Below are 27,935 nucleotides of genomic sequence, written 5' to 3' on the forward strand. Positions count from 1 at the left end.
CTTAGGAAAGCACGACTGTACATACCATGTCTTTCTGGAGCTGAAGTCGCCTCTGAGTCCGCTTCTGGTTTTCTTTCACATTGCTGTCTAGGTTTGCAAATTTGGAGGTTCCTTCCTAAGAAACACAAGCAAACAATAGAAGTGTGAAGGAGGTGAACACCAGAGAGAAGTGAAGCACACTGTTGGCAATTCATGTAAAAAAACCCAGATATCTAACTAATATACACATCACCATAACTATACTGAGAAAACGCAGCCAGATTCCCCCCAAAATGCACACCATAGTACACCATGTACAGAAAACTCTGCTTTGGCAGTGCTTTCCTGAGATAGAGGTGGGCAGCTGGGGGCTACGGAATAAGGAAGAGTTTACAAAGGGGCATTAGGAAATGTTTGCAAATCACTGATCTGTTCAGCATCTTGGTTATGGTATCACTGGTCAAATGTTTTCAAATTGTGTACTTTAACTATCAAGGGGCTTCAAAAAGTTTGTGGGGAAAATGGTGTTAAAAGATAACAGAACTTTCTGAAGTCCACATGTGGAATGTGCAATGTGTTGAATGTTAATCATACTGCAAGAAAACTTTTTCTACAAGGGAAGAAAAATTAGGTCTCCAGTAAGTTCTCTGGACTACATTATGCAATTGTGTAAATGTTGGAATGCTTGGCCCGTGTGTCACAAGTGGGCTACTTTTAATGATGCCTGATGGTTAGATTATCCTAGTTCCCCCAGGTCTTGTAAAAAAGAGTCCTTTAAGATTATAACCAATGAAATGAAACGATGGTGTAAAGCCGATGTTCTCCCATGTAAACTATCACTCAGTTCACAATAAAAATAATAATGCAACTACAAAAAAAAAAGTCCTCGATTTAATTATAAAATTAATCCTCAATACAAGGCAGGCAATTCCAAGATCTAGGGTAATGTAATTTCTGCACATCCCAAATTCCATTGCGTCATCATGTGTCCTAGAAACGAGGATTCCTTCATCTGTGTGTTTTGTCATTTCTTGATCTTGGCCTGAAATGGATATGCCAGTGTTCTTCTATGAAAGGAGAATGACACTTTCTGTGGTATTTCTTGTCTAATTGATACTTTTGTTCCAGAAGTTTCTAAGAAATTCAGAATCATGAACGCCAATCCATGAAAGCCAGATCCTTCATTCATTCCTTCCCACTTCCCCCCTCCCCCCACCCCTGTCCTCCCAAGTGGCCTCTCAGGTTTAGAACTCTGACAAATCAATCCTTCCTTCTGGTGCCCGAGGACAGATGGCTGCCCTTTCTTCTCTCCTTTCTCCTGTAACTATCAACTCTCCTACACAATGACTAATCTTGAGTTTGCTGACTGAACATGAACTGTTTTCAGTTTTGTGGTTTCCGAGTCAAGTTCTCATTTTCCAGAAACTATATGAATGGGAGGCAATTTCACAATTCATTAGTGTTTAACTTCTGACGCCTGATCCTGTATTTGTTTTTCCTTAGTCAGTTTCTCCACATCTGTTATATTACACCAGCATGTGCCCTTCAGCTACTGTACAACCTCAAGGGTTGTTTTGTTTTCTTTCATTGCCTTTGTCTTGGTAATGGTGGGGAGGCATTAACATAGTTCAGATTCTACAATGACTTATTATCTTTGTTAATGCTCCTTACTAAAAGTGATAAGGAGAGTTACTAATAAATGATCTCCTACTTCAAATATTCCCCTGAGGGCAAATCAAAGTGGCCTAAGGTGTGCCATTTCCTGTTTGGTGGTTGAGAATGCTTCCCAACTTCTTGACGATTTGCTTGGAGTCACTGATGTTAGACTTGAATGTGAGTGGCAATCTCTTTCCATTATGCAGGTCATTCTGGTCTCCTTTTTTATCCACAGAGATATTACTATGTATGGAGATTATTGTTGACACACTGAAAATTATTAGTAAGAATTTCTGGAAAGTCTAAAGGCTCACATGAAGCCCCAAATAACAGAGATAGGAGGGATCCTTGCTGTTAGGAGCGAGACAAAGACTAGAGGGAACAAGTTAAAAGATTTCTTAATTTCATGAGTTCAGTAGCATATGAGGATTCTATCCCTAGCTAAAATAGTAGAGAGACTGAGTGTCAACTAAGGATCCACGATCCACTTATTTGTCCATTCAATGACTTCAGGGCTTTCCATCCTCAGCTCTAAGTAGTATCTCACATCAATCTTTGGGAACTTTCCACAGCTTTCTAAGACTACATCACTCTGGTGGTCTTCTGATGCCTCCTTTGCTGTTCATACTCCCTTTCTCTTAGTAACTCCTTTGCTTTTTATCTTCATCATCTTCTTGTTCTTGTCGTGTATTTGGAAATATTATCCAATCCCATGGTATCAGTCCCTCCTGCCCTCCCTATCTCTTTGTACTCTCCCACTCCCCTTCTGTCTCTCTTCCACTGTCCTCCTCTTTCATGCAAGCCTTTCACCTTCTAACTCCACCTTTAGGGACATTCAGCTGTTCTCATCCATTCAGTTTCTGGGTCTCAGAGGAGGCTTCTTTCAGGGTGCTACACAGGCAATGGATCCTTCGCAATAAACCGATGTGTTAAATAACAGCTCAGAAGCTAATGATCATTTCTATTTAAATAGATCTTCACAATTTTTTAACAATCTCCTGAATCAAACAGTGCTTCTGGCGTCTGAATGTTTACTCCAACTTTGACTTCAGCATTTTTGGGAGCTTCACTGGACAAGCATTTCCACTACAGTCAAATTTCTGGTCCTTCCTAGAGGTTGTTTATATTCATCCAACCAGGGAAAAGTCTCAACAAACATCACAAGAACCAGGTAGATCTGATGGTGGTTTGCTGTCCAGTTATTTTAAAATTTGTGGACACCTGTTTAAACTATGTAAGTTTCATAAATGATGAAGTAACAGATTACTCAAACAGTAATCTTTAAGAAGAAATAAAAACAGTTTCTTCAACAATTATAAGGAAAATCACAGATTTTTGCTAATTGTTGTGTTGCCTTGGCCATAGTGTTACAGAGTGATACATACATACTTGGCGCTGGAGGATATGCACTGGACTACTAACTACAAGTTCAGCAGTTCAAAATGACCAGTCACTCCTCAGAAACCCTAAATACACAGGGTCACTATGAGCTGGAACCAACTCGACGGCACACAAAAACAACAACATAAGTAAATAAGGATGCATCATTTAAGACAAAGCATAACTGTTGTCATTGTTTGCTGTTGAGTCACTTACAACTCATACCAACCCTAAATAGGGTTTCCAAGAAGCAGCTGGTGGATTTGAACTGCCAACCTTGAGGTTAACAGTCAAATGCTTATCCTTGAGTGCCACACCAAGACTCTACCCAATATAAGTCCACATCATAATCAGAGTCCAGTAGTTTTCCTTAGTGGTTCTTTTGAGAACCTAAGTATCTTGATTTTGTTTTCAAAAGCTAATACATCATAAGAATAATGACCAACAAAGATGATTAGAAAGAGACATACATATACACTGAACTGTCTGGACTGTCTAGAACATTCCACTAGTGTGAATGACAATGCACAGACCCCATTCATTCATCATCAACTTTTTTGTTTATTTGAGATTAGAACTATATATAAGAAATTTAACTTGGAGTGCTGGGGTAAACGTTTGTGTTTTAGAAAGGTTTATGGAACATTTAATGTCTAGATGTAGCTTTGCATCTAAGGGTTCTGTCAAAGCTCTCCACCACACTGCACAGGATTCAATTCATCTGCTTTGCAAGGATGACTCAGAGCTAATGGGATTTGAATGTGTGGCTCCAGCTAGTCTAGCTTTGTATTACTGACAAGGTGACTACTAAGCCATCTTCTTCCAGACAGATGGGTTTCCATTTAATGTTTGCAGATCCAGGGGGATGGGAAGCAGGGAGTAACATGATCTATCTCAGCAAGCATTGTTTAGTATGCAGTGCATCAGGTAGACCCAATTCAAATTCAGATGCCTGCAGAAACTGCCCTGCTCCTTTCATCTTCACCAACAGTAGGTGAGTTAGTTGTTCTAGTGACATGGACTACATTGTTGTTGTTGTTGTTAAGTCCCGTGGAGTTAGTTCCGACCCATAGCGACCCTGTTCAGGGTTTGAGGCTGTAAATCTTTACGGGAGCAGAAAGCCTCATCTTTCTCCCACAGAGCAGCTGGTAGTTTCGAACTGCTGACCTTAAGGTTCACAGCCCGATTCGTAACCACTACGCCACCAGAGCTCCTTGACATCGACTATAAGGTCTATGAATTGATGTTGTCAGACAATATTTTTTGAACACTAACTACTTGCCAGATATTGTTAGGGATTAGGGATACAACAGTGAAAAACATACCCAGTCCTACCCTCAAAACTGTTGATACCCACACTAAGTGTCCTCTCTAAGCTCACATATGCAGTTTATATTTTTATTTATTTGTGTTTGTAATGCACTGTCATGGACTGAATTGTGCCCTTCAAATCTATGAGTCAGCTTGGCTAGGCCATGATTCTCCATGGTTTAGCAGTTATGTAATTATGTGACCTGATGTAATTATCTTCATTTATGATGTGTTACAAATCCTGTTTTGGTGTGGTGCTACAGGATAAGCACTGGACTGCATTCAAACTGTGAGGTCAGGGGTTCAAACTCATCAGGCACTCCTCAGAAACCCTATACAGGGTCATTATGAGTTGGAACCAACTAGATGGCACTTCACATGTTTTAATAAGGCTTTGGTAACAGAAATGATTCTAGATATTACATCATAGAACTTTGCAAGAGCAATGACTTATTCATTGCAAATACCTTTTTTTAAGAGAAAAAAATGACTATACACATGGACCTCACCAGATGGAATACACAGAAGTCAAAATGACTGCATCTGTGGGAAGAGACAGTGGAAAAGCTGAATATCATCAGCCAAAACTAGGCCAGGGGCAGACTGTGGAACCGATCATCACTTGCTCATACTCAAGTTCAGGCTAAAGCTGAAGAAAATTAAACAAAATCCACGAGAGACAGAATATGACCCTGAACATATGCCACCTGAATTTAGAAATCAACTCAAGAAGAGACTTTGATGCATTAGGTACTAAAGACCAAAGACCAGAAGAGTTGTGGGATGACATCAATAACATAATAAAAGAAGAAAGGAAAAGTTCATTAAAAAGACAGGAAAGAAGGAAAAGGCCAAAATAGTCATCAGAAGAGATTCTGAAATGTGCTTTCCAGCACACAGAAGCTAAAGCAAATGGAAGAAATAACGAAGTGAAAGAGCTGAACAGAAAATTTCAAAGGGTAGCTTGAGAAGACAAAGCCAAGTATTATAATGAAATATACAAAGACCTAGAGTTAAAAACCGAAAAGGGAAGGACATGCTTAGCATTTCTCAAGCTGGAAGAACTAAAGAAAAAATTCAAGCCTCGACTTGCAATATTGAATGATTCTATGGAAAAACATCGAATGATGCAGAAGACATCAACAGATGAAGGAAGGAATATAGAGTCACGGTAGCAAAGAGAAATGGTCAATGTTCAACCATTTCAAGAGGTTGCATGTGATCAAGTGTCAATGGGACTGAATGTAGAAGTCCACAGTGCACTGAAGGCACTGGCAAAGAACAAGAGTCCAGGAAATGATGCAATACAAATTGAAATCTTTCAACAAACTAATAAAGCACTGGAGGCACTCACTCATCTATGCCAAAAAATTGGAAGGGATCCATATTTGTTCCCATTCCAAAGAGAGGAGACCTGATTCTGTTGAATGTAAAAATCAGACAATCTCATAAATAGCACATGCAAGTAAAATTTTGCTGAAGATAATTCAAAAATGCCTGCAACAGTGCACTGACAGGGAACTGCCAGAGGTTCAAGTTGTATTTAGATAAGGACATGGAACAAGGGACATCACTGCTGATGTCAGATGGGTCTTGGCTGAAAGCAGAGAATACCAGGAAAATGTTTACCTGTGCTTTATTGACTATGCAAAGGCTTTCAACTGTGTGGATCATGACAAGCAATAGACAACAATGCAGAGAATGAGTATTCCAGAATGCTTAATTGTGTCATGAGGAACCTGTATACACCAAAAGGCAGTCATTCAAACAGAACAAGAGGACATTGAATGGCTTCTATAAAATCAGAAAAGGTGTGTGCCTGGGTTACATTCTTGCACCATATTTATTCAGTCTGTATGCTGACCAATTAATCCAAGAGGCTGGATTATATAAGGAAGAACATGGCATCAGGATTAGAGGAAGACTCTTTAACAACCTGCAACATGCAGATAATACAACCTTACTTACTGAAAGTGAAGAGGACTTAAATAAAATACTTACTGATGAACATCAAAGACCACAGCCTTCAGTATAGGCTGTACCTCAATGTAAGGAAAACAAAAATCCTTACAACTGGACCAAAAAACATCATGAAAAATGGAGATAGGATCGAAGTTTTCAAAGACGTCATTCTGCTTGGATCCACTATCAACACTCATAGAAGCAGCAGTCAGAAATTCAATGACAAATTGCAAATCTGCTGCCCAAGATCTCTTTAAAGCATTGAGGAGCAAAGATGTCAGTTTGAGTGAGGATTAAGGTGCACCTGACCAAGCCATGGTATTTTCAATAACCTCATATGCATGTGAAAGCTGGACAATGAATAAGGAAGACCGTAGAAGAATTGATACATTTGAGTCATGGTGTTGAAGAAGAATATTAAAAGTACCAATGACATCCAGAAGAACAAACAAATCCTTTGGCTGTTGAAGCCAAGATGGTAAGACTTGGTCTCTCAAACTTCAGACCTATTGTCAGGAGAGTCTAGTCCCTGGAGGAGGATATCATGCTAGGTAAAGTGGAGGATCTGCAAGGAGGACAAGATGGATTAGCTCAGTGACAGCAGTAGCATTCTCAAGTGTAACAAGCATTGTAAAGTCAGTGCAGGAACAGCAGTGTTTGGTTCTGCTGTGCATAGGGTCACTGTGAGTCAGAACTGACTAGATGGCTCCTAAAAGCAATAACAGCATGTGTTAATGAGGGAGGATTAGGTTATGTTTGCTACATTACTGAGGCAGGGTAAGGGCACAACAAAATACTTTGTGCGAGCTGCAAACCTGATCTGATGTAAATTGAGTTTCTCTGGGGTGTGGTCTGTGTTACCTTTTACATTACAAGAGATAAAGGAGAGAAAAACCAGTAGAAAAAGAGGGACATCAGTAACCCAAAGAAAGAAAAGCTGCAAGCAAAGTATGACCTTTGTTCTGGGGCCGAGAACTTCCAAGACCCAGGGAAGACTGATGTCAAGACACATGGAGATCTCCAAGAGATACAGGGCCCACAGATGTTAAAAGGAGACAAGTACCTTCCTCCAGAGCTGACAGAGACAGGAAGCCTTCCCCTAGAGCCAACACTCTGAAGCCAGACTTGTAGTCTCCATAAATGGGAGAGAACAAATTTGTATGTTACCATCATCCACTTTTGGTATTTCTGTTCTATATGGCAGCACCAGATAGTTAAGATATGTAAACTTCTGTTGCTGTTTTAGTTCTCCAAATACTAAAATTAAAAGATAATAAATGATATAAAAAATTTTAATAGTGCTTTTTAAATAGTTTACCTTAATCAATCTTCAAAACAATCCCATGTCAGTAGACCCAATACTACTATTGCCTCCAATTTACAGAAAAGTGACTAGGAACACGAATCATATCCTTTAATTGCCCAGGTCAGGGCTTCCACTTACACTACTTACAATATTTTGTAATTTTCTATTTCCTACATCTTCCATAAGACTGTAATCCCCTGAGAGCAGGGACTGTCTTCTATGCGTGTATCTCCAATACTTAGCACAAAGTGAGCCATCAACCAATCTTTGACTAGTTACACATTTACCTTCTCTAAGACACTGGTGTGGTGAGGTGAGTTAATGCACTGGAGTGCAAGGTCTGTTTGAACTGCAAGGTCAGCAGTTCAAGCTCACCAGCCGCTCCTTGGAAACCCTAAACAGGGTCACTATGGGTCAGAATTGACTCGGCGGTACTTAAAAACAACAAGAAGACACTTTAGGGAATTACGAGCTAGGCTACTAACTACAAGGTCAGCAGTTCAAATCTATTACCCACTCCTCTAGAGAAAGATGAGGCTTTCTACTCCTGTAAAGATCTATCTATAGCTTCAGAAACTCTATACAGGGTTTCTAGGAGTCAGAAATGACTTAGTGGCACACAACTACCACCATCAGCACCAAGATGCGCTACCTGATCCACCCTGCCCCCTACAACCAAGACATTAGAAGAAAAGAGCTTTTTGCCCAAGTGATCAAAGCACAGGGTTTAGGGTATCAAGAGGTGAAATTGACATTTTGTCTTCACTATCCACTAGGTGTGTTACTGAGGGCTTGTTACTTTCCTATTTGAATTCTGGCTATTTGCAAATGAGGATGCCAACATCTACTTTATAGAAAGACCATGAGGAAAGTATTTAACCTAGTTGAGTTTCCTTTCTAGTGGTCACTCACAAGCTGTTATTTTTACCTTTATTGGACACTTATCGTTTAGTGTCTATCTCCATCCACTAGTAGTGAAGCCCTTAGAAGGCAGGTTCTATTCCAGTCATCCTTGTATTCCTAGACACTAGTTCAATGCCTTACAAACATATGGAGAAATCAGATGAACCCAGCTACACTTTTACCTAGCAACTAGTTGAGAAGTCAGCACTCATCTGGAGATGGAAAAATACTGCTGACTCAGTACAATTTAGTCAAACAAGGGATATGGAATCACAGGTTTGGGTTCTGTCGTTCTAGGAGACAGTTTGCTGACAAGGACTATTTCCAGGTCACTCACCCACCAACAAGTGTCAGTTGTTGTTGTGAAGTGCACTGAGTCAGTTCTGACCCATAGCAACCCTGTATAGGGTTTCCAAGGAGCAGCTAGTGAGCTTGAACAACCAACCTTGCAGTTCAAACGGCTTTGCAGTCTGGCGCATTAACCCACAGCGGCACACCAGGATACAGCAAGTGACAGTACTTGGTATTAATTGAGTAACTCGTTAAAGGAGAACACATGTGAGCACAAATTTCACAATCTGGTTACATAATAGAGATGCCAAGGACGATAGAAGAACAGAACGCAACTGGACTTGGAACTTGCTTCGTCACAGCCTTCTTACATTCTGTATAAATACACAAAATCCTGCCTTCTAGACATTCTTAGGCTTTCTCAGGGGACTAAAGAAACTTGAGGAGCATTCAAGATACTCTTCTTTGGATGCATCCCAGGGCTATTAATAGTGCTCTAAGTACTCTGGTTAAGCCCTCAGTTATTAACTACAAGGTTGGTGGTTTGAACCCAAGCAGGAATTCCACAGACTAAAGACCTGGGAATCTGCTTCCATAATGACGGCAGCCTAGAATACCGTCTGTGGCAGTCCTACTCAGTCATATGGGTTCACCATGAGTCTGAATCCACTTCACAGCATCCAACAAGAACAGTTCAGTACCTTCACCAAGAGCCTCACCTTCATCAGTAGTTCCCGACTGGTCAAATGGTTATTATGGTCTGAGAAAATCTCTGAAAGTTCTTCAAACATCAGCATTCGGTCCCTATGAAGAGGAATTGAGGAAATATTAACAAATGAAGAGAATTAGTTAGCCCAACACCTTCAACCCAACTGCCCTCAGTTACCTATGGATCTAAGGGATTTACGCTGATCTCAAGACCAAGAGATAATACAAGCACAGATGAGGCCAATGATCTTTTTTCATGAAAGTGGTTTTTGTTTGTAAGGTACACATACATTGCCACATGGGTGTATATAGGGCTATTTTCTAACCATTCATGTTATAATCATTAAAAAGTTCAACTGGGACACTTAATTGTACAATTGGGACATGTCCACTTCAGTAATCAAAAAACAAAACAAAAAACCAACAAGCAATTTTAGCAACAAACAAAGCCCAACGGAACCTGAGAGGTCATTTGGTCAGTACCCTCATTTTATAAAAACAAAGAAACCAGGGCAAGGGCTTTCCCAAGCTTCCCTTAGGAACTGCTCAGTGGGGTTCCAGGTTCTTAGCCCAAAAGTCTTGATTCACACGCAGCCCAGTGTTCTCTGCCTCGGAGTCAGAAGTGCAATGGAATAGCAAGTAGAGAGAGCTCTGGAGTCAGAGGGTCTGGCATTCAAGTTCCAACACTTGCCAGCCATCTTGGACACGTTGATTACCTTTCCTTTAGGATAAGCACTGGATGCTAACCACAAGGTTGGTAGTTAAAACCTGAAAAAATGCACTTAACAGCAACAGCAAATCTCATAGGATTTGCTGTGAAAGAAAGTAGGGTCACATATATGTGGTGCTGCAGGATAATGTACTGGTCCACAAGGTTGGCAGTTCAAACTCACCAGCATCTTACAAACACTATACAGGGATGCTGTGAGTTGAAATGGACTGGAAGGCACTTAACAACAACTACCCTTGTCCCTTTTGAGAACACTATATCTTCACTCCGTGAATTATTCTAAAGGCAGGCATTAATGGGGGCAATGCCATTCATAAATGTAACACTTACACTGGCATGTAAAAACCATTATAAGAACCTACCTGTTTTACAATAAATGCAAACGTTGTTGTTGTTAAGTACCATAGAGTTGATTCCAACTTGTAGCGACCCTGTAGAGGGTTGCGAGGAGTTGTTGGTAAGTTTGAACCACAGACCCTGCGATTCAAACCAACCTTGCAGTCTAGTGCTTGTCCTCTAACACACCAGGACTCCTTATGTAATACTACTCTTATAATACATACACATTACAGCTATTTGCATTTTGAAAAAAATCATTAAAAACTTAATTACATGTGGCCCTAAATGAAGAGAAATAAACAGATGTCCTCTCTGTCCTTTGGAAGCTAGATACCTAAAGCTTTACACAGAAAACAGTACCCAAATAAATATCTTAAATCTGCCCTGAAGTTAGCAATGAAAAAGTATAAAGCTGCTATGGAAGTTCCTTCTCTAAGGAACTGTGACACTTCTATGTCCCCTCTACTAAAACATCAATCAACCAACCAAGCAACAGAAACAAACCAGACATCATGATGCACAGAACGTGACTTTGATTTTTTTTTTTTTTTTGCTAGCTAAAAAAGCTCCTTTAAGAATGGGTCTTCTCATCCAGTCATCAAAATGATTAAGATACAAGTCCACTAATTTGTACTTAGGAGTCCTGGTGTGATGCTGTAGGGTAAACACTCAACCACAAGGTCAGCAGTTCAAAGTCACCAGCTGCTCATTGGAAACCTTACCCAGGGTCGCTATGAGTCAGAACTGACTTGACAATTATTTAACAACAACAATTTTTAGTTGTGTTCTAGATTTAAGCATACCCAGGTCTCAGCAGGTCTAAGTGACTTGTCAGCCACCAAATAAGATTACCTTTTATGGTAGTCAGGTAAGGCTGCATTTTAAAACCTGGCCTTCTCTTTGCTCATGATACCACAGATGGGGAGAGGTGACGAGGAAGAAAAGAAGAGACATGGAGGTCGAAGGGAGGGATGATTTCCCCATTGTATTTCACCAGAACCTGTCATCTGATGATTTTATAGTAAAACCTGAGAAAGCTGGAACCTGTGTAAGGTGGAAGACAGACAAGAGCAGCAAAACTCAAATATCTTCCACTAAAACAAGTGGTAAGAATGCACTCAGTCAAAGGTGGAAAATTTCTGAGACCAGGAAAAACAAGGCAGTCCCCATTGAGTTCTGGTTCTCAGGTTTCCTAAGATAGATGCAGAAAGGAGAATCTCTGTTCATACACGGTCATCTTGACTATTCAAGCCAATGAAGAGCAGACAGAAGCCTTTTAAAGAGCGGTAATGGAGAAGACATCACTGGATTTGGGAAAGTATGTGTGCTAGTGTTTTTTCCTGACAGATAACAGTGTTGTAAACAGCACGAGGCTGCGCTGAATCTTGACTCTTCAGCTCTGAAACATGGGGCATTCAGATGGTCCACTCCACATTTTCAAACTCCTGACCCATCAAAGCATTTCTTAAAGCGGTGTGGTGAACTGTCTAATGTCTCTTTTAGCCATAGTCTGTAACTCCCACCCAACTATGTTTTTGCATTCGTGGTTCTGGCTAAGAGAAAGTGGGAAAAGATGCTGATAGGATTGTATGATTCTTAAAGTTAATTGTGATTGTAAAAACCTGGAACACTAACGTGTATAAAATGAGCCATCTCAAAAGCAGAAACAGAGTAGCTTACTACCATCCAAGGAGCTTTGGTAGTATAGTGGTTATGAGTTGGGCTGCTAATCTCAAGGTCAGCAGTTTGAAACTACCAGCCATTCCATAAGAGAAAGAGGAGGCTTTCTGCTCCCGTAAAGATTTACAGCTTTGGAAACCCTACACAGGGTTGCTATGAGTCGGTGCACAACTACCATTAAAGAAGAGCAAGGAATGGAGTACATTCTTTGGACTCCAATTTCCCTGCACATTGAGCCTCCTCTACCCAGGGACAGAAAGCTGAGACACTGGAGCCGAGGGGCAGCAGCAGCAGAACCAAGGCCAGAGCACAAGACAGCCCAGGGAACAAGTAAAGCCCAGTGACTTTGAGCAGGATGCTTGCTTCCAGAAAGCGACACCCGCAGACACTTAATTGGGGGTGCTGGGTTTGCTGACCCACGGAGCATAGAGCCTTCAGGCTAAGGCTTATGATGGAGTGGTGTTCCCTGCCGGTAACATGTGATTTTCACCTAGTGACTCTCTAAAACCTGTGCTTTAGTCACTTAGGCACAAAGCTATTTTTTCTAATGACTTGGGAGTAGGGGGACAGGGTGGATCAGGTAAAGCATGTTGTTGTTGTTGAGTGCCATCAAGCCAGTTCTGACTCATAGTGAATCTGTATAGGGACTCTAAGGAGCAGCAGCTGGTAGATTTGAACCACCACCTTGTGGTTGAAACTGATACTGCAGTCGAGTGCTTATTCTACAGCGCCATACAGATCAAGTGTGTTTTTGTTGTTATGTGCCGTGGAATCAGTTCCGACTCATAGCAACCCTGCACAGGGTTTCCGAGGCTGTAAATCTTTACGGGAGCAGAGAGCCTCATCTTTCTCTCACGGAATGGCTGGTAGTTTTGAACTGCTGACCTTGAGGTGAGCAGCCCAACTTTGTAACCACTACACTACCAGGGTTCCTTAATCCGTATGATATACTGTTGTTATTATGTGTCGTGGAGTTGGTTCCGATTTATAATGACCCTGTACAAGGTTTCTGATGCTATATATCTTTATGGGAGCAGAAAGCCTCATCTTTCTCCCGCGAACATCTGGTAGTTTTGAACGGCTAACCCTGAAGTTAGCAGCCTGATTCGTAACCACTACGCTACCAGAGCTCCTTAGAGCATGTTAGAGAAGATAAAACAGTAATCTATGCTACGACTGATGGAGAGTTTACTCTATGCTACGTATTAGAGATACACAGGTATAGAAGACAATCCCTGATCTCAGGAGTTACAGTAGTCCTAAGAGAGTTTTATAGTAAAACCTGAGAAATATAAAATGGTGGGGCAGAGGCCTGCCTGTGGGCACAGCTGAGGAGAGACTGTTCTAACTGGAACAACTATGCCCTAAGCATTTCTGCCCCATTGTAACCTATTCACTTCGCTTATCAATTTCTTATCTGTGACCATAATTTCTGAGTTTCGTGCGGCTATTGCAATAAATTATCAAACCAAGTTGAAAAGTAGAGTGCTCTGAGAGAGGGAGAGTTTGGTGCCACATTTATTGCATTTGGTAAGTAATTTGACTCCCCCCACAAATAAGACTTTCTTCTGGTTTACCAATCTCGGTTTCTTGCAAGTTTGGACTGTATCAGTCCCTGAGGACTTAATTAGCGCCAGTGAAATGTGTACCTGGAGTTTCCTTCTGAGGACCAAGACATATTTCCACTCGGGCAGCCCTGCCTAGTAAGCCAGCTGGCCTCTCGCCTGATAGAAACAGACCAGACTGAAGACAGCACACATTTGAAACCACTGACACGTTCTTCCGCGATACATCCTGACTTCCTGGCTGGTTCGAAGCTAGCCACATTGTTAAACGTAACTGGCTTAGTTGACATCCAAGCCACAGTCCCTAGGTTCTTATATCAGTACTGAAAATATGACCAGAAGTGTCCCACTCACTTGCCTCCTTTGTAAACAGATCCCTGGGATCTACGAATTCTGGAAATTCTGCAAAAGACCTTCCATGTTTTTAGTCAACATAGAAATAGTGAAAATAATAAGGATATTAAAGTGCAAATTGTTCCCAAGACTGTGGCCAAAGAAATATGAAGCAAAGCAGCACGGAATGCAGCTAACTCAATCATTTCAGCTAGGTAAGCAGGAAGGCGCGTTAAGACGATCACTATTAATATGCCGAAGCAGAAACTGACTAAATGGTTTCTTGGTGAACAGCACGAACAAACGTCCTGCCTGCACACATTATCTCTCACATCCTGAAATACCTCATGGCTTTGAAAATTGGGCTGAAAAATAACTAGTAATAGCAAATTGCTGCAACTCCATTATTCCACAACTGTGTCCCTCAAAACCTGGATAATAACCACATCCCTTGGCGTTATCCCAAAGGCCAGCTATCTTTGCCTATTGGCATCCTTTGAGAATGAGTCTGATTTCTGCAGCAGCTTGCCTCAACACACATTAATTTTACTCGTTAAGTATAAAACACACCCTCACTGGGCCATACTGTTGCTCTGGTTATATAATATGAGCTTTGAAGGTGAAGCCCCATCACATTTATGCAGCAACTAATCATTCCAGCCAAAGAAAAGGAGAGCAGACAACACTTGGGAACTTACTTTGGGACGGCAGCCCAAGTCTTTTTCAGTCGGTAGATGGAATTAGACTGCAATGCCGAAACGATGGCCCGCAAGGAGGAAAAGTTCTTCAGGATTCTACATTCCTGCAGGGGGAGTGATTAAAGCATAAAAGGCATTTAAATATCAATATTACAGTGAGTTGGTGGTTTCCTGTTTTAGAGGTATCACAGCTGCTATGAATTCTTACTACTAAATAGACAGCTGTATAAATACTGAACATCAAAAACTAACTCCTTACTCCCACCCTAGTCACAAAAACATTTTATAGATTTTGGCACTCGAGGCTTGTTTTTCTCCCTTTAATATATTTTTTGGGTTGTTGTTACAGTTTTATAGTTTCCAGCTTGCCTAGTAAAAACACGAATGGAGGCAAATCTGCACGGCTATGCTAGAGAAAGCAAACTTTCTTCTGCTGAAAGCACACAGATGCCCTAAAAATCCACATGAAGGACCATCCCTGAGACCCACAACATGAGCCGGGCAGCAGCCACTTTGAGGTCAGATGGTATTGAGCCTCTCACGACCAATTCCTAATCCAGAGACGTGTACATAACTTGGCAATGAAAGTTCACCACAAGTTGAACCTTCACTTTTATGCTCTTAGCCAAGAGGGAATATTTGTGTACACATTCATTTTGCTTCAAATTGGCTTGTCCCACAACTATAAACATTCAGAAACACCTTGGTCCTTCAATGCTTCCAAAATAACTTGCATTTTAAAAACAAAATTCAGTTTGTTTTAAAACAAACTAGAAAAGAGAACAGGAGACATTCTGGGTGCCATGCTGGGTAAAGGGAAAGTTCTCTACTCCCGAAACTTAAGCTACAGCATGCAGCCTATAATGCCGGAAGTCAGCGACCTTGGGTATCCAAGTTTTACTGAACGAAGGGCAAGGACAGCACAACAGGGTGAGGGTCTCATCACTTGCTAGCATTAGGAAGGTGGGCATATGGGGAGGTCTCACTGTATGTCAAAGGAGATGATTTATATACAGGTTCACCGGAGTACAACATCTCCAGTGTTTATAAGCAAGTGCACTGGGTGAGCAAGTATTTTGCTTTGTGTAGAACATCTGGGACAAGGGGTCCCAGAATGGTTGAGCATAAATACACCATGCCTAGAGGATCACTTCATGAAATAATGCAAACCTTAAGAGTTTGGAACATTCTCTAACTTAGCATGGCTACCTTAAAACTGTGCAAAACAAACCAACCCCCAAATATTTTCTTTATAAAACTCAAACTTGCATTTTCTTAAAAAAAAAAAAAAAAAAAAGTCTCAGTATCCTCCCCTTATCCTTTGAAAAAGAGAAAGAAAACTGTTAAGCTACAGTCAGTTTGGACACCAAACTGTAAGTGCATGGTTCATCAAAGGTTCAGAATCTAAAAGTTATGTTCTAGAAAATCAGGAAACTTGCAATAAATAAAAGACCTCAGGCACAAATATTTCATGCAAATTGTAATAAACATATGGAACACATTATTCAGCAAGAGGCTGAAGCTAAGGGTTTAAAGGAATCTTGGCCTCATTTCTGGAAAAGGAAGTATCTTCCAGGATATGTGGTTCAAACATAGAAAAGCAGTATTTACAGCAAGTCCAAGAAAATATGGTCATATTAGGTCAGAAATCTTTTCTGTATGTAATATGGTTATTTCTCAAATAGGTACTCAAAAGAAACTGATTAATGCAGAAAAAACAAAATAAGTTTTGGCAAAAACTGCCTATGACTTTTGTTACTTTATTAAGTTAACTTTTACAATTTCAAAGAGTACAGCATGCTCATGATTAAAAAACATCAAGAGTAAGGACCAATGGCTTTTGGCATATGCTATAGAATTTGGAATATGCTTCAGATTATTCAACCTATATTTCTTATTACATAAATGTACAATTGATGTTTGAGTTGGGCCAAAAGTCACTCTGAGCCACATGTCCAACATACACACACACACACACACACACACACACACACTACATTCTTTCTATAAAGCTTTATAACCACTTGAATGGATTAGCGGTAGATACAGCATTTTCCATTGAGAAATGTAGAGGATTACAGCTATGGCATATGTAGCAAAAAAATGTTTGTCTTTTTTTCTAAGAAGACACAAATTCTATGCTGTGTCATAATCTATCAAAACTTTTACTTGTTGAGAAGTAAGTTCAAATCAGAGTAGGAGAAATTTAAGTTGCATAAGATACTCTTTGTTTCTTGCTCTTTTGCTCATATACTAAAATGTCTGTGGCTAACAGGCCACCAAAACACCCAATACAAGGCACGTAAATATCCTTGCTCTTTAGTCAAAGGCAACAAAAGGTAACATGAAAGACACAAATATTATGTCCTACAGATTTCCTACTGGGGCTTAATGGGTGGGAGAGGAACAGGATAGAAAGCTTTGGCTGAGGTCTGATCCACATAGTCGATGTGGTCTAGTCGGTTCCTATTCACAAAGACTCCATGTGACGGAGTAGACATGCCCCAGAGGATTTTATAAACTGTCATCTTAGCATAGTGGTTAAGAATTGGGCTGCGAACCTTAAGGTCAGCAGTTGGAAACTAACAGCTGTTCCACAGGAGAAAGATGAGGCTTCCTGCTCCCGTAAAGATTTACAGCCTCAGAAACCCTGCACAGGGTCGCTGTGAGTCAGAACCGACTCCATGGCACATAACCACCATCACCAATCTTTATGGAGGAGTCCTGGTGTGGAGCTGTGGGTTAATGTGCCAGACTGCAAAGCTGTTTGAACTGCCAAGGTCATACGGGGGACTCAACCTCACCAGCTGCTCCTTGGAAAGCCTATATGCAGGGTTGCTATGGATCAGAGCCGACTCGATGGCATGTAACAACAAGTTTTTAAGGAATAAAATCACTGCATGGAACCGATGGAGCCTGTGGGGAGGTTCTAACTGCCAACCTTTTGATTAGAAGCCAAGTGCTTTACTGTTGCACCAGCAGGCTCCTTAAAGATAGCCCAAAATATAGATTTATAAGATATTCACTTTTTTTTCTCAAAATCACTCTTAACTGCCTAAGTTTTACTGATTTAATTTCTTTTGTCAGGAAAAGGCATCCTTTCCTCACTCTTTAAAAGTCAAAAGTCCTATTATTCAAAGCAAAATTTGGATGCCACCTCATCCAGGAGGTCTTCTTTGATCATCCATTCGATTCAGAAACGGTCTGTCCTCTCCGCTTTCACAGAACTTGTCACCTATGACCCTACTCTTGTACTTCCCAGCTGAGATCATTCCAGTATGTTCCTTGTTTGATAAGCTCCTGTAAGACCAAATCAATTCTGTGCTGTCCTATGAAGGTCCGTAAAGTACACAATATTGTAGCTTACACACATTTGGACCTCACCGAATACTTGCTGACCGACTAACAGAAAACTGTTCAAATGTTCTCAGTCATGAAATAAGATTATACTTCTTGTTCGTAAGTGTCATTTAGTTGGCTCTAGTTCATAGTGGCCCTGTGTATAGTTTCCAAAGAGCAGCTGGTGAGTTTGAACTGCTGACCTTGTGGTTCTTACCCTACAGTGCTACACCATGACTCCTTGTTGTTGTTAGGTGATATCGAGTCGGTACTGACCCATAGCAACCTTATGTACAGCAGAATGAAATAAGGACTCTTTAGTGATGGTTATATAATATGTGGGCATCAGAGCCAAGAGTCTAGACTCTCACACTCAGCAGAATGCACTTGTAGGAATATGTTTTGCCTTCCAACCTTAGGTGAAAGGCCCCAGATCAACGAGAGACCTCTGTAAGTGTCTCAATCCTTTGGAAAAGAGATTCAGGATTCTAAGAAGTTGGCTCTTGTGCTTCCAGAACTCACGAAGTGCATAGGTAGTAATTCTGGGTTGAAGAGCCATGGATGACCCTCACATCCTCAGTTTATAGTTCCTAAACAAGGGGCAGAGAAAGACTCTCTCTGGTGAAGACTAACATAAAAGCAAACAGTGTCTCATCCTGGAGAAGCAGTAGTGGGAATGGAGCCCACCAGAACAAAAGTGCATGGGCCCTGCTATTTTTTTTTTTTTTTTAAAAAGGGGGTGAAAGACAACTTTCCTTCGTACTTCGAAACAACAAACCAGAATGAATTTTCAAACCAGAATGAATTTTCAAACCAGAATAAATTTTCAAATATAGACTATCTTTCAACCAAATGGCTAAGCCATTTAAAGGCAGCACTAGGGTTATCTCCAACATCTACTAAACATGAAGAATATGTTTGAAAAGATAATTACATGAGCAATGTTAATCCACTTCTCGATGATTTTGGCTCGCTGCTGCGTTTTCAGTTCTTTGCCCCCTAAGATGGTGCTGACGACACATTTGGTGAGGGTATTAAATTGAGAGATGGTAGCCCGGATTGTAGGAGCCAAATGTTTGTTTTCTTTCTTATCCCTTTGAGACCAGATGCAGCCCAGGCAGTGGTGAGGCACCACTTTCTTGAACAGTTGCTAGAACAAAAGAGGAATTGACTTTAAGGACAGCACAGACATTTTACACGGCAAAGCACGTCGTCTGGCTCATCTGCAAACTGGTATTTAGTGAACACACAGAGAACACTTTTCTACCTGATTTGCCTAGTGATGTTCATTTCAATAAGCAAAAGTAAATCATTAATATATTAACTGATCAGAAAAGCCCACATGTTCTTTTAAAATATGCTCAATGGAGCAAATGGAACACAATGAGCAAGAGAAATTCAAATGACCGAAGAAACATTTTGATGCTTCTGTTGCTCTGCAAGGAAAATCAGGTGAAATCTATCAATGACTTTGAAATCAAAATCATATCTATGGTGTGTCCTGGTGCTATATGAATGTCCTGTATTGTACTGTGACCACCCGCAAAGTGACCCACAGAAGGAAAGAACACGAAACATATACCCCTGGTGAAATTTCACATTCCTCAAAATGAAGCAAATAAGGAGCATGCAATTGAAAAAAACGATTCAATTCAACACCATGAGATGTAGAAAGAGGAGTTTAAAATGTAGTTTTCTGGTCTTGGCTTAAAAACAATAACCAATGAATGTTTCCATCTTCCTCTTAAGCTACCAATTGTGGAACAGCAATAAAGACAAACTGATATTGTTAGAATAGATTCTGATTGATACAACAATACAGTGTCAGTTGTGCGGGGTTTGTTTAAAAGACTGTACACACCAGGATTTACGTTACAGAGACTATCTGATTTACTTATACTATACTATATGCATGTTCACTGGATGGAACCCTGCCACTTTCTGTGCCACTTTCTCAAACACAGTTAAGATCAAAGAAGCTAGAACCACTGTGATGAATCATAACCGTTGTGTTTCCTTTAACTGGTATTTACCAACTAATGTTGAGCTAAGGAAATGTGACTGACAAAATCAAGTATGTACAGCGAACAAAAATATTCAAACTCCAAAAGTGTAGGAAGCATACATGAAAATGAGCTGCCACACGTGGGTCAGTGGATTTACCGTATCGTGACTGACACTCTGACTCCTTTACAATCCTCCAAAGAAACAGTTGAGAACTTGAAATATTTATGAGCCTAAAGGGAGAGAAACACTCATGCAATGGGGTAGATTTGGTTTCACTCAGATTAGAATTCTTATTTTCCTCTGCATCTTGGGCTCCGAGTAAAACAACACCTTCACCCAGAATGGCAAGAAGAGCTTAGGGCTGAATTACTCAGATGATAGATTCAAGTCCCGCCTTAAGTCTACGATTTCAGGCAAAGGCTCTCTTCTCAAGGATTCAAAAACACTTAAATCACATGACACCCTGCCTCACCAGGGCAACCAGCATTGTCACTCCTCTACACTGGAAATGGAAACACACATGAGTTACAAAGAGAGCACATACTGCATCCATATAGGTCAGCTGCTCCGCCACAAGATCTTCGGAGAAGAACGTGAATTCTGCTGACCCTCCAACCTCCAGTTCCTCTTCCTCTTCCAGGCTGAATGACATGGTGCTGGGAAGCCCATCTGTTCAAGTACAAAAAAATTAGTATCTTGGTGCCATCGTAGATGACCTTAGTTACAGCTTCAATTTGAACTGCTCTCATTTAGGAAGAGAGAAGGGCGAGGCCCACAGCAGACTCATTGGGAGAGAACAGAATGTACAATAAATTTAAGTGAAATGGAGATCTTCTCAATCTCTGCTTGTTCTTAGATTTTTTTTTTCTTTCTTTCTTTCTTTTTAAGCTCAGAGGCCCCATGCAGTTACTTTGGAAAACCACTTACTCCTATGTCTAGGAGGAGCCAGGTTTAAGGCAAGATGCAGAGAAGCAAATCAGGAATTACATTTACAGAGACGTCTGCAAACCCGTCTGACAGCTCTTGGAGCAATCCAACTAATACCTAAACTCCAAATTCATAGTTTTTAATTATGGAAGCACTTATAACCAGGTCTGAAAGGCCTGGGCATGGAGGTTGGCTAGACTTTTGGGGACAGTTGTTTCTGTTGTTAAGTACTATTGAGTTGGTTCCGACTCATAGTGACCCTGTATAAAGTTTCTGATGAGCAGCTGGTGGGTTTGAACTGCTGACCTTGCAGTTCACAGTCCAGTGCTGATCCTACATCGCCACACCAGGACTCCTTGAAAAACGTCCAGGCAGTTCTACTTTGTCCTACAGGGTCACTGTAAGTCAGAATTGATTCAAAGGCAAAGGGGTTTGGTTATTATTATGGATAACATCATTTATTAGCAAATTAAATAAGGCACATGCTGAGTAAGGGAAAGAAAATCGCTCTCAGGAATCCACATAAAAAGCTGAAGGAGTATGGAATAGGACCTGGAGTATCCAGTTGGAAAGTGTAGAGCTGGGAGGAGTCTGACCGACTCCCCATCCTCTCTTTTCTGGAGTCTATCCTGGATTATTTCCCAACCTCATCTGCTTTTTCATATTCCAAGCTCTTTTCCAGACAAACCTGTTCTCAGGAGAAAAATCTAATTGCCACAGTTTTATCTTAGCACAAATTTAAATCACGGCATTATTATATTATTTTTAAGCCTCTTCTCTCCCTTCTTTGCAGAATAAAAGGCTTGTGAGCAACATGGAAGAAGTTGGGATGGCTTTTTCTTAGTTTTATAAGGGGAGAGAGAGTGCTGAGAGTGGACCCTGTATTATTCCCCCCTTTTGGTAACACCACATTGTTGTTTTTGCTGTTAGGTGCCATTCAGTCAGTACCGCCTCATAGCAACTTTATGCAAAACAGAACAAAACACTTCCTCTTTTTTGCTGACCCTCCACTTTACTAAGAGTGATGTCCTTCTCCAAGGACTGGTCCCTCCTGATAATATGTCCAAGTATGAGAGGTGTAGTCTGGCCAACCTGACTTCTAACAAACATTATGGCTGTACTTCTAACACAAATTTGTTTGTTCTTCTGGCAGTCTGTGTTACTTTTCTACCCCAAAACCATAACTGAAATGGATCAATTCTTCTAAGGTCTTCCATATTCACTGTTAAAACATTCTCATGCATATAATGCTACTGAAAACACCATGACTTAGGTCAGGCGCACTTTAGCCCTTAAACTGACATCTTTGCTCTTGAACACTTTAAAGAGTTCTCCTGCAGCAGATGTGCCTAATGTAATACTTCATTTGATTTCTCAACTGCCGCTTCCATGACTGTTGATGGTCAATCGGAGCAAAATGAATCCTTGGACAACTTTAGTTTTTTCTCCATTTAACTTGATGTTATTGGTCCATTTGTGAGGATTTCTGTTTTCTTTACAATGAGGTAAAACCCATATTGAAGGCTGTGGTCTATGATCTTCATCAGTTAAGTATTTTAAAGTCCTCTTTGCTTTCAGCAAATAAAGTTGTATCATCTGCCTATCACAGGTTGTTAATGAATTTTCCTCCAATCTTGATGCCACATTCTTCTTCATGTAATCCAGCTTCTTGAATTATTTGCTTGCATACAAAAGGAAAAGTATGGTAAAAGAATACAACCTTGGTGCACAACTTTCCTAATTTTAAACCACGTGGTGATGCACTGTTCTATGTACAAGTTCATTATAAGCACAGTAAGTGTTCTGGAATACTCATTCTTTGCAATGTTGTCCATAGCTTGTTATCCACATAACTGAAAGCCTTAGTGTAGTTAATAAAGCACAGGTGAAAATCTTTCTGCTACTGTCTGCTTTCAGCCAAGATCCATCTTCTGTCAGCAGTCATATCCCTCATTCTACGTCCTCATATGAATCCAGCCTGAACCTCTGGCAGCCTCCCATCAACGTACTGCTTCAGCCATTTTTAAAATATCTTTAACAAAATTTTACTTGCATGTGATATTAATGATATCATCTTAAGATTTCCGCATTATTTTGGGTTGCCTCTCTTTGGAATGGGCACAAATATGAATGTCTTCCAATCAATCATCAGTTGTCTTTCAAATTTCTTGATACAGATGGGTGTCAGTGTGAATTCCATCAGTTCCTGGATCCTTGTCTTTTGCCAATACCTTTAGTGCATCTTGGACTTCCTCCTTCAGTATCATGAGCTCTTGGTTACATTCTACCCCTTGAAATGGTTGAACACAGACCATTTCTTTTTGGTACACTGACTCTCTCTGTATTCCTTCCATCTTCTTTTGATGCTTTCTGCATCACTCAGTATTTTGCCTACAGAATCCTTCAGTATTGCAAGTCAAGGCCTGATATACCTATCACCAGGTACGTGCTAGAATATGGATGTGCACGAAGGTTACATGGTCCTCACCCCCAGGGCCATCATGCATGCCTTCACTGTTTCTGCTTTGGCTCTGCCTGGGTTAAGTAAGTGAAAAACTTGAAACAAAACCTTACTTTTGAAAGCATGCAGGAGAGCAAGGTAGAGTCAGCTCATAGGTACCAAGCTCCTAAAACTCAGCAATGACACATGAATTTAATTAACAGAAACTTTAGAAATGCCTGATTAAAAATTTCCAAACTTTGAAACGATTCATTCTTGGGTATTTCCTTAAAGCTTTCCCAAAGTCCGGCAGTCCCCCTCACCCCTGCCACAGCCTGCCAAATGAGCATTGCCTTCCAGTCCTTGGGCTGGAAACAATGAACGACTGGTCCCCCTGGCTCTCCAATTAGGCCCAGAGCCAGGGGCAGCCCCAGTGGGGGCAACTGGGCTCTAACACAGACACAGCACTCCAGCACAAAGACAAGCAGAGAGGCCCTGAAGGGAGTTGAGGGCCAGGCAGCTGGAGGAATGCTCCCGGTATTCGGTATTCTGTATTCAAACATTCCGAGCAGATGAAATCATCTGAGATGTAGACTAGTTGGTAGCCTGCTCCTAAAGATGCAGTTGCATTTGCCCCTCTTTCATCTCCCATGCATGAAAAAAACTGAACAGGGACTGTTGGAATTTATGGTTATTTTCTTTGGCACAGATGCAGTTCCCCTTATCTGTGGTGGTGTTGGGATCATTTCCTTTCCTTCACTGGGGAAACAGGCATCACTTCAGGGAAATGCCTGTCAGAAGCTCCAAGTGGGTCAACCACCATGGCAACCATGACCCAGCACACCAGCGAGGGATAAAACGTCACACTGGGAGCTTGTCTTAATCTCTTTGTGGCTTTCTTCAAACCCTGATAGTTCCAAGCACCCCATGACCTACAGTGGTGGCCCTTCCTTTGTCCTTGAAAACAGACAGTTGGTTCCTCAAATAGGAAAAAACAGCCACAGAAACTTCCTTTCAATGAAGCCATTAGAGACACTAAATGACTGCAATCTGCCCTAGTAGGGGATGGAGCACAGTGATACTTTCTATGGGGAGGAAAACTGCTGTTCACAGCTTGTGTGAGGGCAGGAGCAGACCTGGATTACTTCCATGTCATTTGTGGTGGGTTCCCATTTGATAGAAGCAGCCATTAAATTATGAAAAAGCAAATCCAGACAACAATAGCACATGTTGGCAAGCTGTTGTTGTTAAGTGCCATCGAGTTGGTTCCAACCCATAGCAACCCTGTATATGGTTTCGGAGGACTGGCTGTTGAGCTTGAACTGCTGACTTTAAGGTTCAAACCAACTTTGCAGTCCAGTCCATTACATTAACCCACAGCGCCAAACTAGGCCTCAAGGGAAGGCAAACAACTATCAAGGAGAACTCTTTATGGTATCAAAAGTCCAGGAAGATTATTTCATTTCTCTGAACGATAGTTTACTTATGTATAAAATGAGGAAAGTAATTGTCTTGAAAATCCCTCACTAAAATCCTACAACTCTCGGATTTATAAACCTGCAGAATTTGACAGGAGCTTGACTTTCTGAGGGAAAGCCAGGTCTCTAATTCAGCAGGACAGGGAGAACAAGTGCACGAGGTCAGAGGTCAGAATCTAGCTATTTCCCTGGGAACCATCAAGTACTCACTGTCAGGTTCCACTTCTTGCTTCTGAAACTGCTCGAGGAGATTTTGTGCTCTTCTTTCGGGGTCAGAGCCTGACATCATCCGTTTGAGATAATCCAACAGTTTCTGCAAGCAAGGGAAATGAGGGGGTTCTCGGAAGTCTTCGGCACACTGGTCAAGCCAAGCCCTCAAGATTGAGGCAATTGCACTAGGAGAAATAGAGAGTCATTACACTCAACAGGTTGTGGGACTCAAATCAAGTCCTGGACACCACCTATTCCAGGCAGGCTCCAGGAAAACGTGGGCAGATGGTCAACAGATAATTCATTCAAAAGTCCCTGGCAGTGTCAATGAACTGAAGGCACACGAAAACAAGATGACTACACTTCATTATTTTCAGTTGCGGCTTTATGGGCGTGGTAAAGGCTGATAATATTTTGTTGTTGTTTTTAAAAAGGACCTGAACTTTGGGAAAATCATTATGTGGCAGAAAAATACATACAGGAATAGAAGATTTATACATCATGAGGCAACTTAAAAGCAATCTACATACAAATGGATATTGAGATCTCCAATCCTAAATTCATTCAAATCAGAGACCACAAAATCTGCCATCCTATTTTAGGAAACAGCTGACTACAAGTAGCCCATAAATCCATCAGATAAAGGAAGTGCTTGGGTTTGGAAAAGATAACAAAAAATTTAATTCATATAGCTCACCAAGGTTTCAGCATGAGCACCTAAAACGTCCTTACAAAGTTATCTTTTTGTTTCTCAGATTTCTTCAGGAGAATGTTTCATAAATGAGAAATAGTATAGGCAACGAAGTTAGGTATTTGAAAGATAATTAAGTGGAAATAAACTGAAGGGCTCTGAGGGTCACATGCAGGATCTATCTCAGATTAAACAAGGTCCCAGAGTAAAGAAAGTTGTGGGTGTACAATTCCCTCCCTCCAAACATGTCACTAGTAACACAAGGATATTGTCTTGAGGTTAGGAACAACTTGTCACTCAAGAAGAGTAACAAAAAGCTAAATGTTAAAAAGGATAAAATGTTCTAAGTGCTATTATTTTATGCTTCACATTCAAAGAGGGCTTTGTAGATGGTCCTGGGTCAGGCACATACGTGGCTGTGTCCCATGGAGAACACAGCACTTGGCTGTCTACATAGCCAAGGTTATTCATTCATGATGGTGACTGGAAATTCAGAAACTATAAACTATCAATGCATGTTACATAAACAAAGATGTTAACACTTAGATAAAGACCTAAAAATTACTATCACCTGGTCATACTTCAACTACATCATTTACTTTATTAAACTATAATAAGACTAAATTTCGTTATTATCCATCTATGTCTAAGGACTTTCACAAGGGTCTTTAAAGTTCACGTCTCCTGATTTCACACCAAGGGTCCAAGCTATGAAGGGGGTATAAATATGACAGAAGTCAAGTCGGTTCTGACTCATAACGACCCTGTGTAGGGTTTCTGAGCAACGGCTGATGAGTTTGAACCTCCGACCTTGCAGTTCAAACCGACCTTGCGATCCAGCACATTATCCTGCAATGCCACACCAGGACTTTAGCCTAGATTAAGTAAAATGATAAAGATTTCACTCCCTTCCAGAATGCTAGAAAAAAAAATTGGTCTGGCCTTCTGGAATTAATTAAAAACAAAAGTACAATGAAATCAGTGAACTTCTAGCTTTGAGGACACACAGAGAGCATTTATTATTTGTCCTTTCTTCACAGAAACTAAGTATGAATTTAAAAAGATAATGATGATGGAACATTCTAACGCTTGATTTTTATAAGGAATGTGAATGATGTTTTCCACGCATTATTTCCTGATAAACCCTGAGCCCAGAACTATGGTGGGCAATTAGGGATAGCCTAGAAAATGGAAAAACCTGACATTTATATACGCCAGACTGACTCTTAAAAGAGAACAGAGTTTTTCATTTTTCAAGAGGGATGAATTAATCTAATTTCTAATTAATCCAAACTGTTTCTTAGCATTTCAGTGAGAGATATTCTTCTCTAGACATTGATAGAAAAATAGATAGAGAAGGGAAATGATAAGTCACACCACAAAATAAAACATTTTAAAGTATCATTCTAACAATTTCTAATAACCTAATGACCCCTCTCAGCATTGCATAATTTAAAAGAACACCCTGACAGAAATTCAAAATTATAGGTAAAAGGTAGTGATATTAATGTATCATTTATTACTTTACCACCCATAACTATTTTAAAATTACACAACTGATTATCTGGGGGCGGAGGGAGTAAATATTACAAATGTGCATAAATTTAGAAGGCAAAACACCTGCTTTCATTTAAGCCCATTCCTTCCCGTGACCTTTTGCTAACAATTTGGTTTATTTCCTTCTAGACATTTCTGGGGTGATATACATAGATACATCTATAGCCACACTGAATACGGTTTCCAAGGAGTGGCTGGTGGGTTTGGCCGCTAACCTTATAGTTAGCAATCCAGTGCTTATCCTACAGTGCCATACCAGGACTTCAGACAAACAAATAGATAAGTCTATGTAAGTATGTTGTAGTTAAGTGCAATCGAGTCGGTTCTGACTCACAGAGACCCTGTATAAGGTTTCTGAAGAGCAGCTGGTGGACTTGAACCACACTGATCTAAAGGCTGGCAGTCCAGTATTTATCCTACAGTTGTTGTTGTTGTTGTTATGTGC

General features: G+C 40.7%; 1 protein-coding gene across 4 annotated transcripts in view; it reads right to left on the minus strand.

Moving 5' to 3' along the window:
• RGL1 (ral guanine nucleotide dissociation stimulator-like 1) overlaps nt 1-27,935 on the minus strand; it is a 381,962-nt gene that overhangs the window by 32,844 nt on the left and 321,183 nt on the right. For all 4 annotated transcript variants that reach the window (XM_006872532.1, XM_006872531.1, XM_006872530.1 and 1 more), the window contains exons 5-10: nt 25,243-25,427; nt 20,732-20,856; nt 19,115-19,330; nt 14,842-14,945; nt 9,508-9,592; nt 26-115 (exon numbers count right to left, since the gene is read on the minus strand). In XM_006872532.1, the coding sequence (XP_006872594.1) occupies nt 26-115; nt 9,508-9,592; nt 14,842-14,945; nt 19,115-19,330; nt 20,732-20,856; nt 25,243-25,427 (805 nt within the window). The remainder of the gene's footprint in view (nt 1-25; nt 116-9,507; nt 9,593-14,841; nt 14,946-19,114; nt 19,331-20,731; nt 20,857-25,242; nt 25,428-27,935) is intronic.

Source organism: Chrysochloris asiatica, unplaced genomic scaffold, assembly GCF_000296735.1.
Source record: "Chrysochloris asiatica unplaced genomic scaffold, ChrAsi1.0 scaffold00203, whole genome shotgun sequence".
Taxonomy (NCBI): Eukaryota; Metazoa; Chordata; class Mammalia; order Afrosoricida; family Chrysochloridae; genus Chrysochloris; species Chrysochloris asiatica.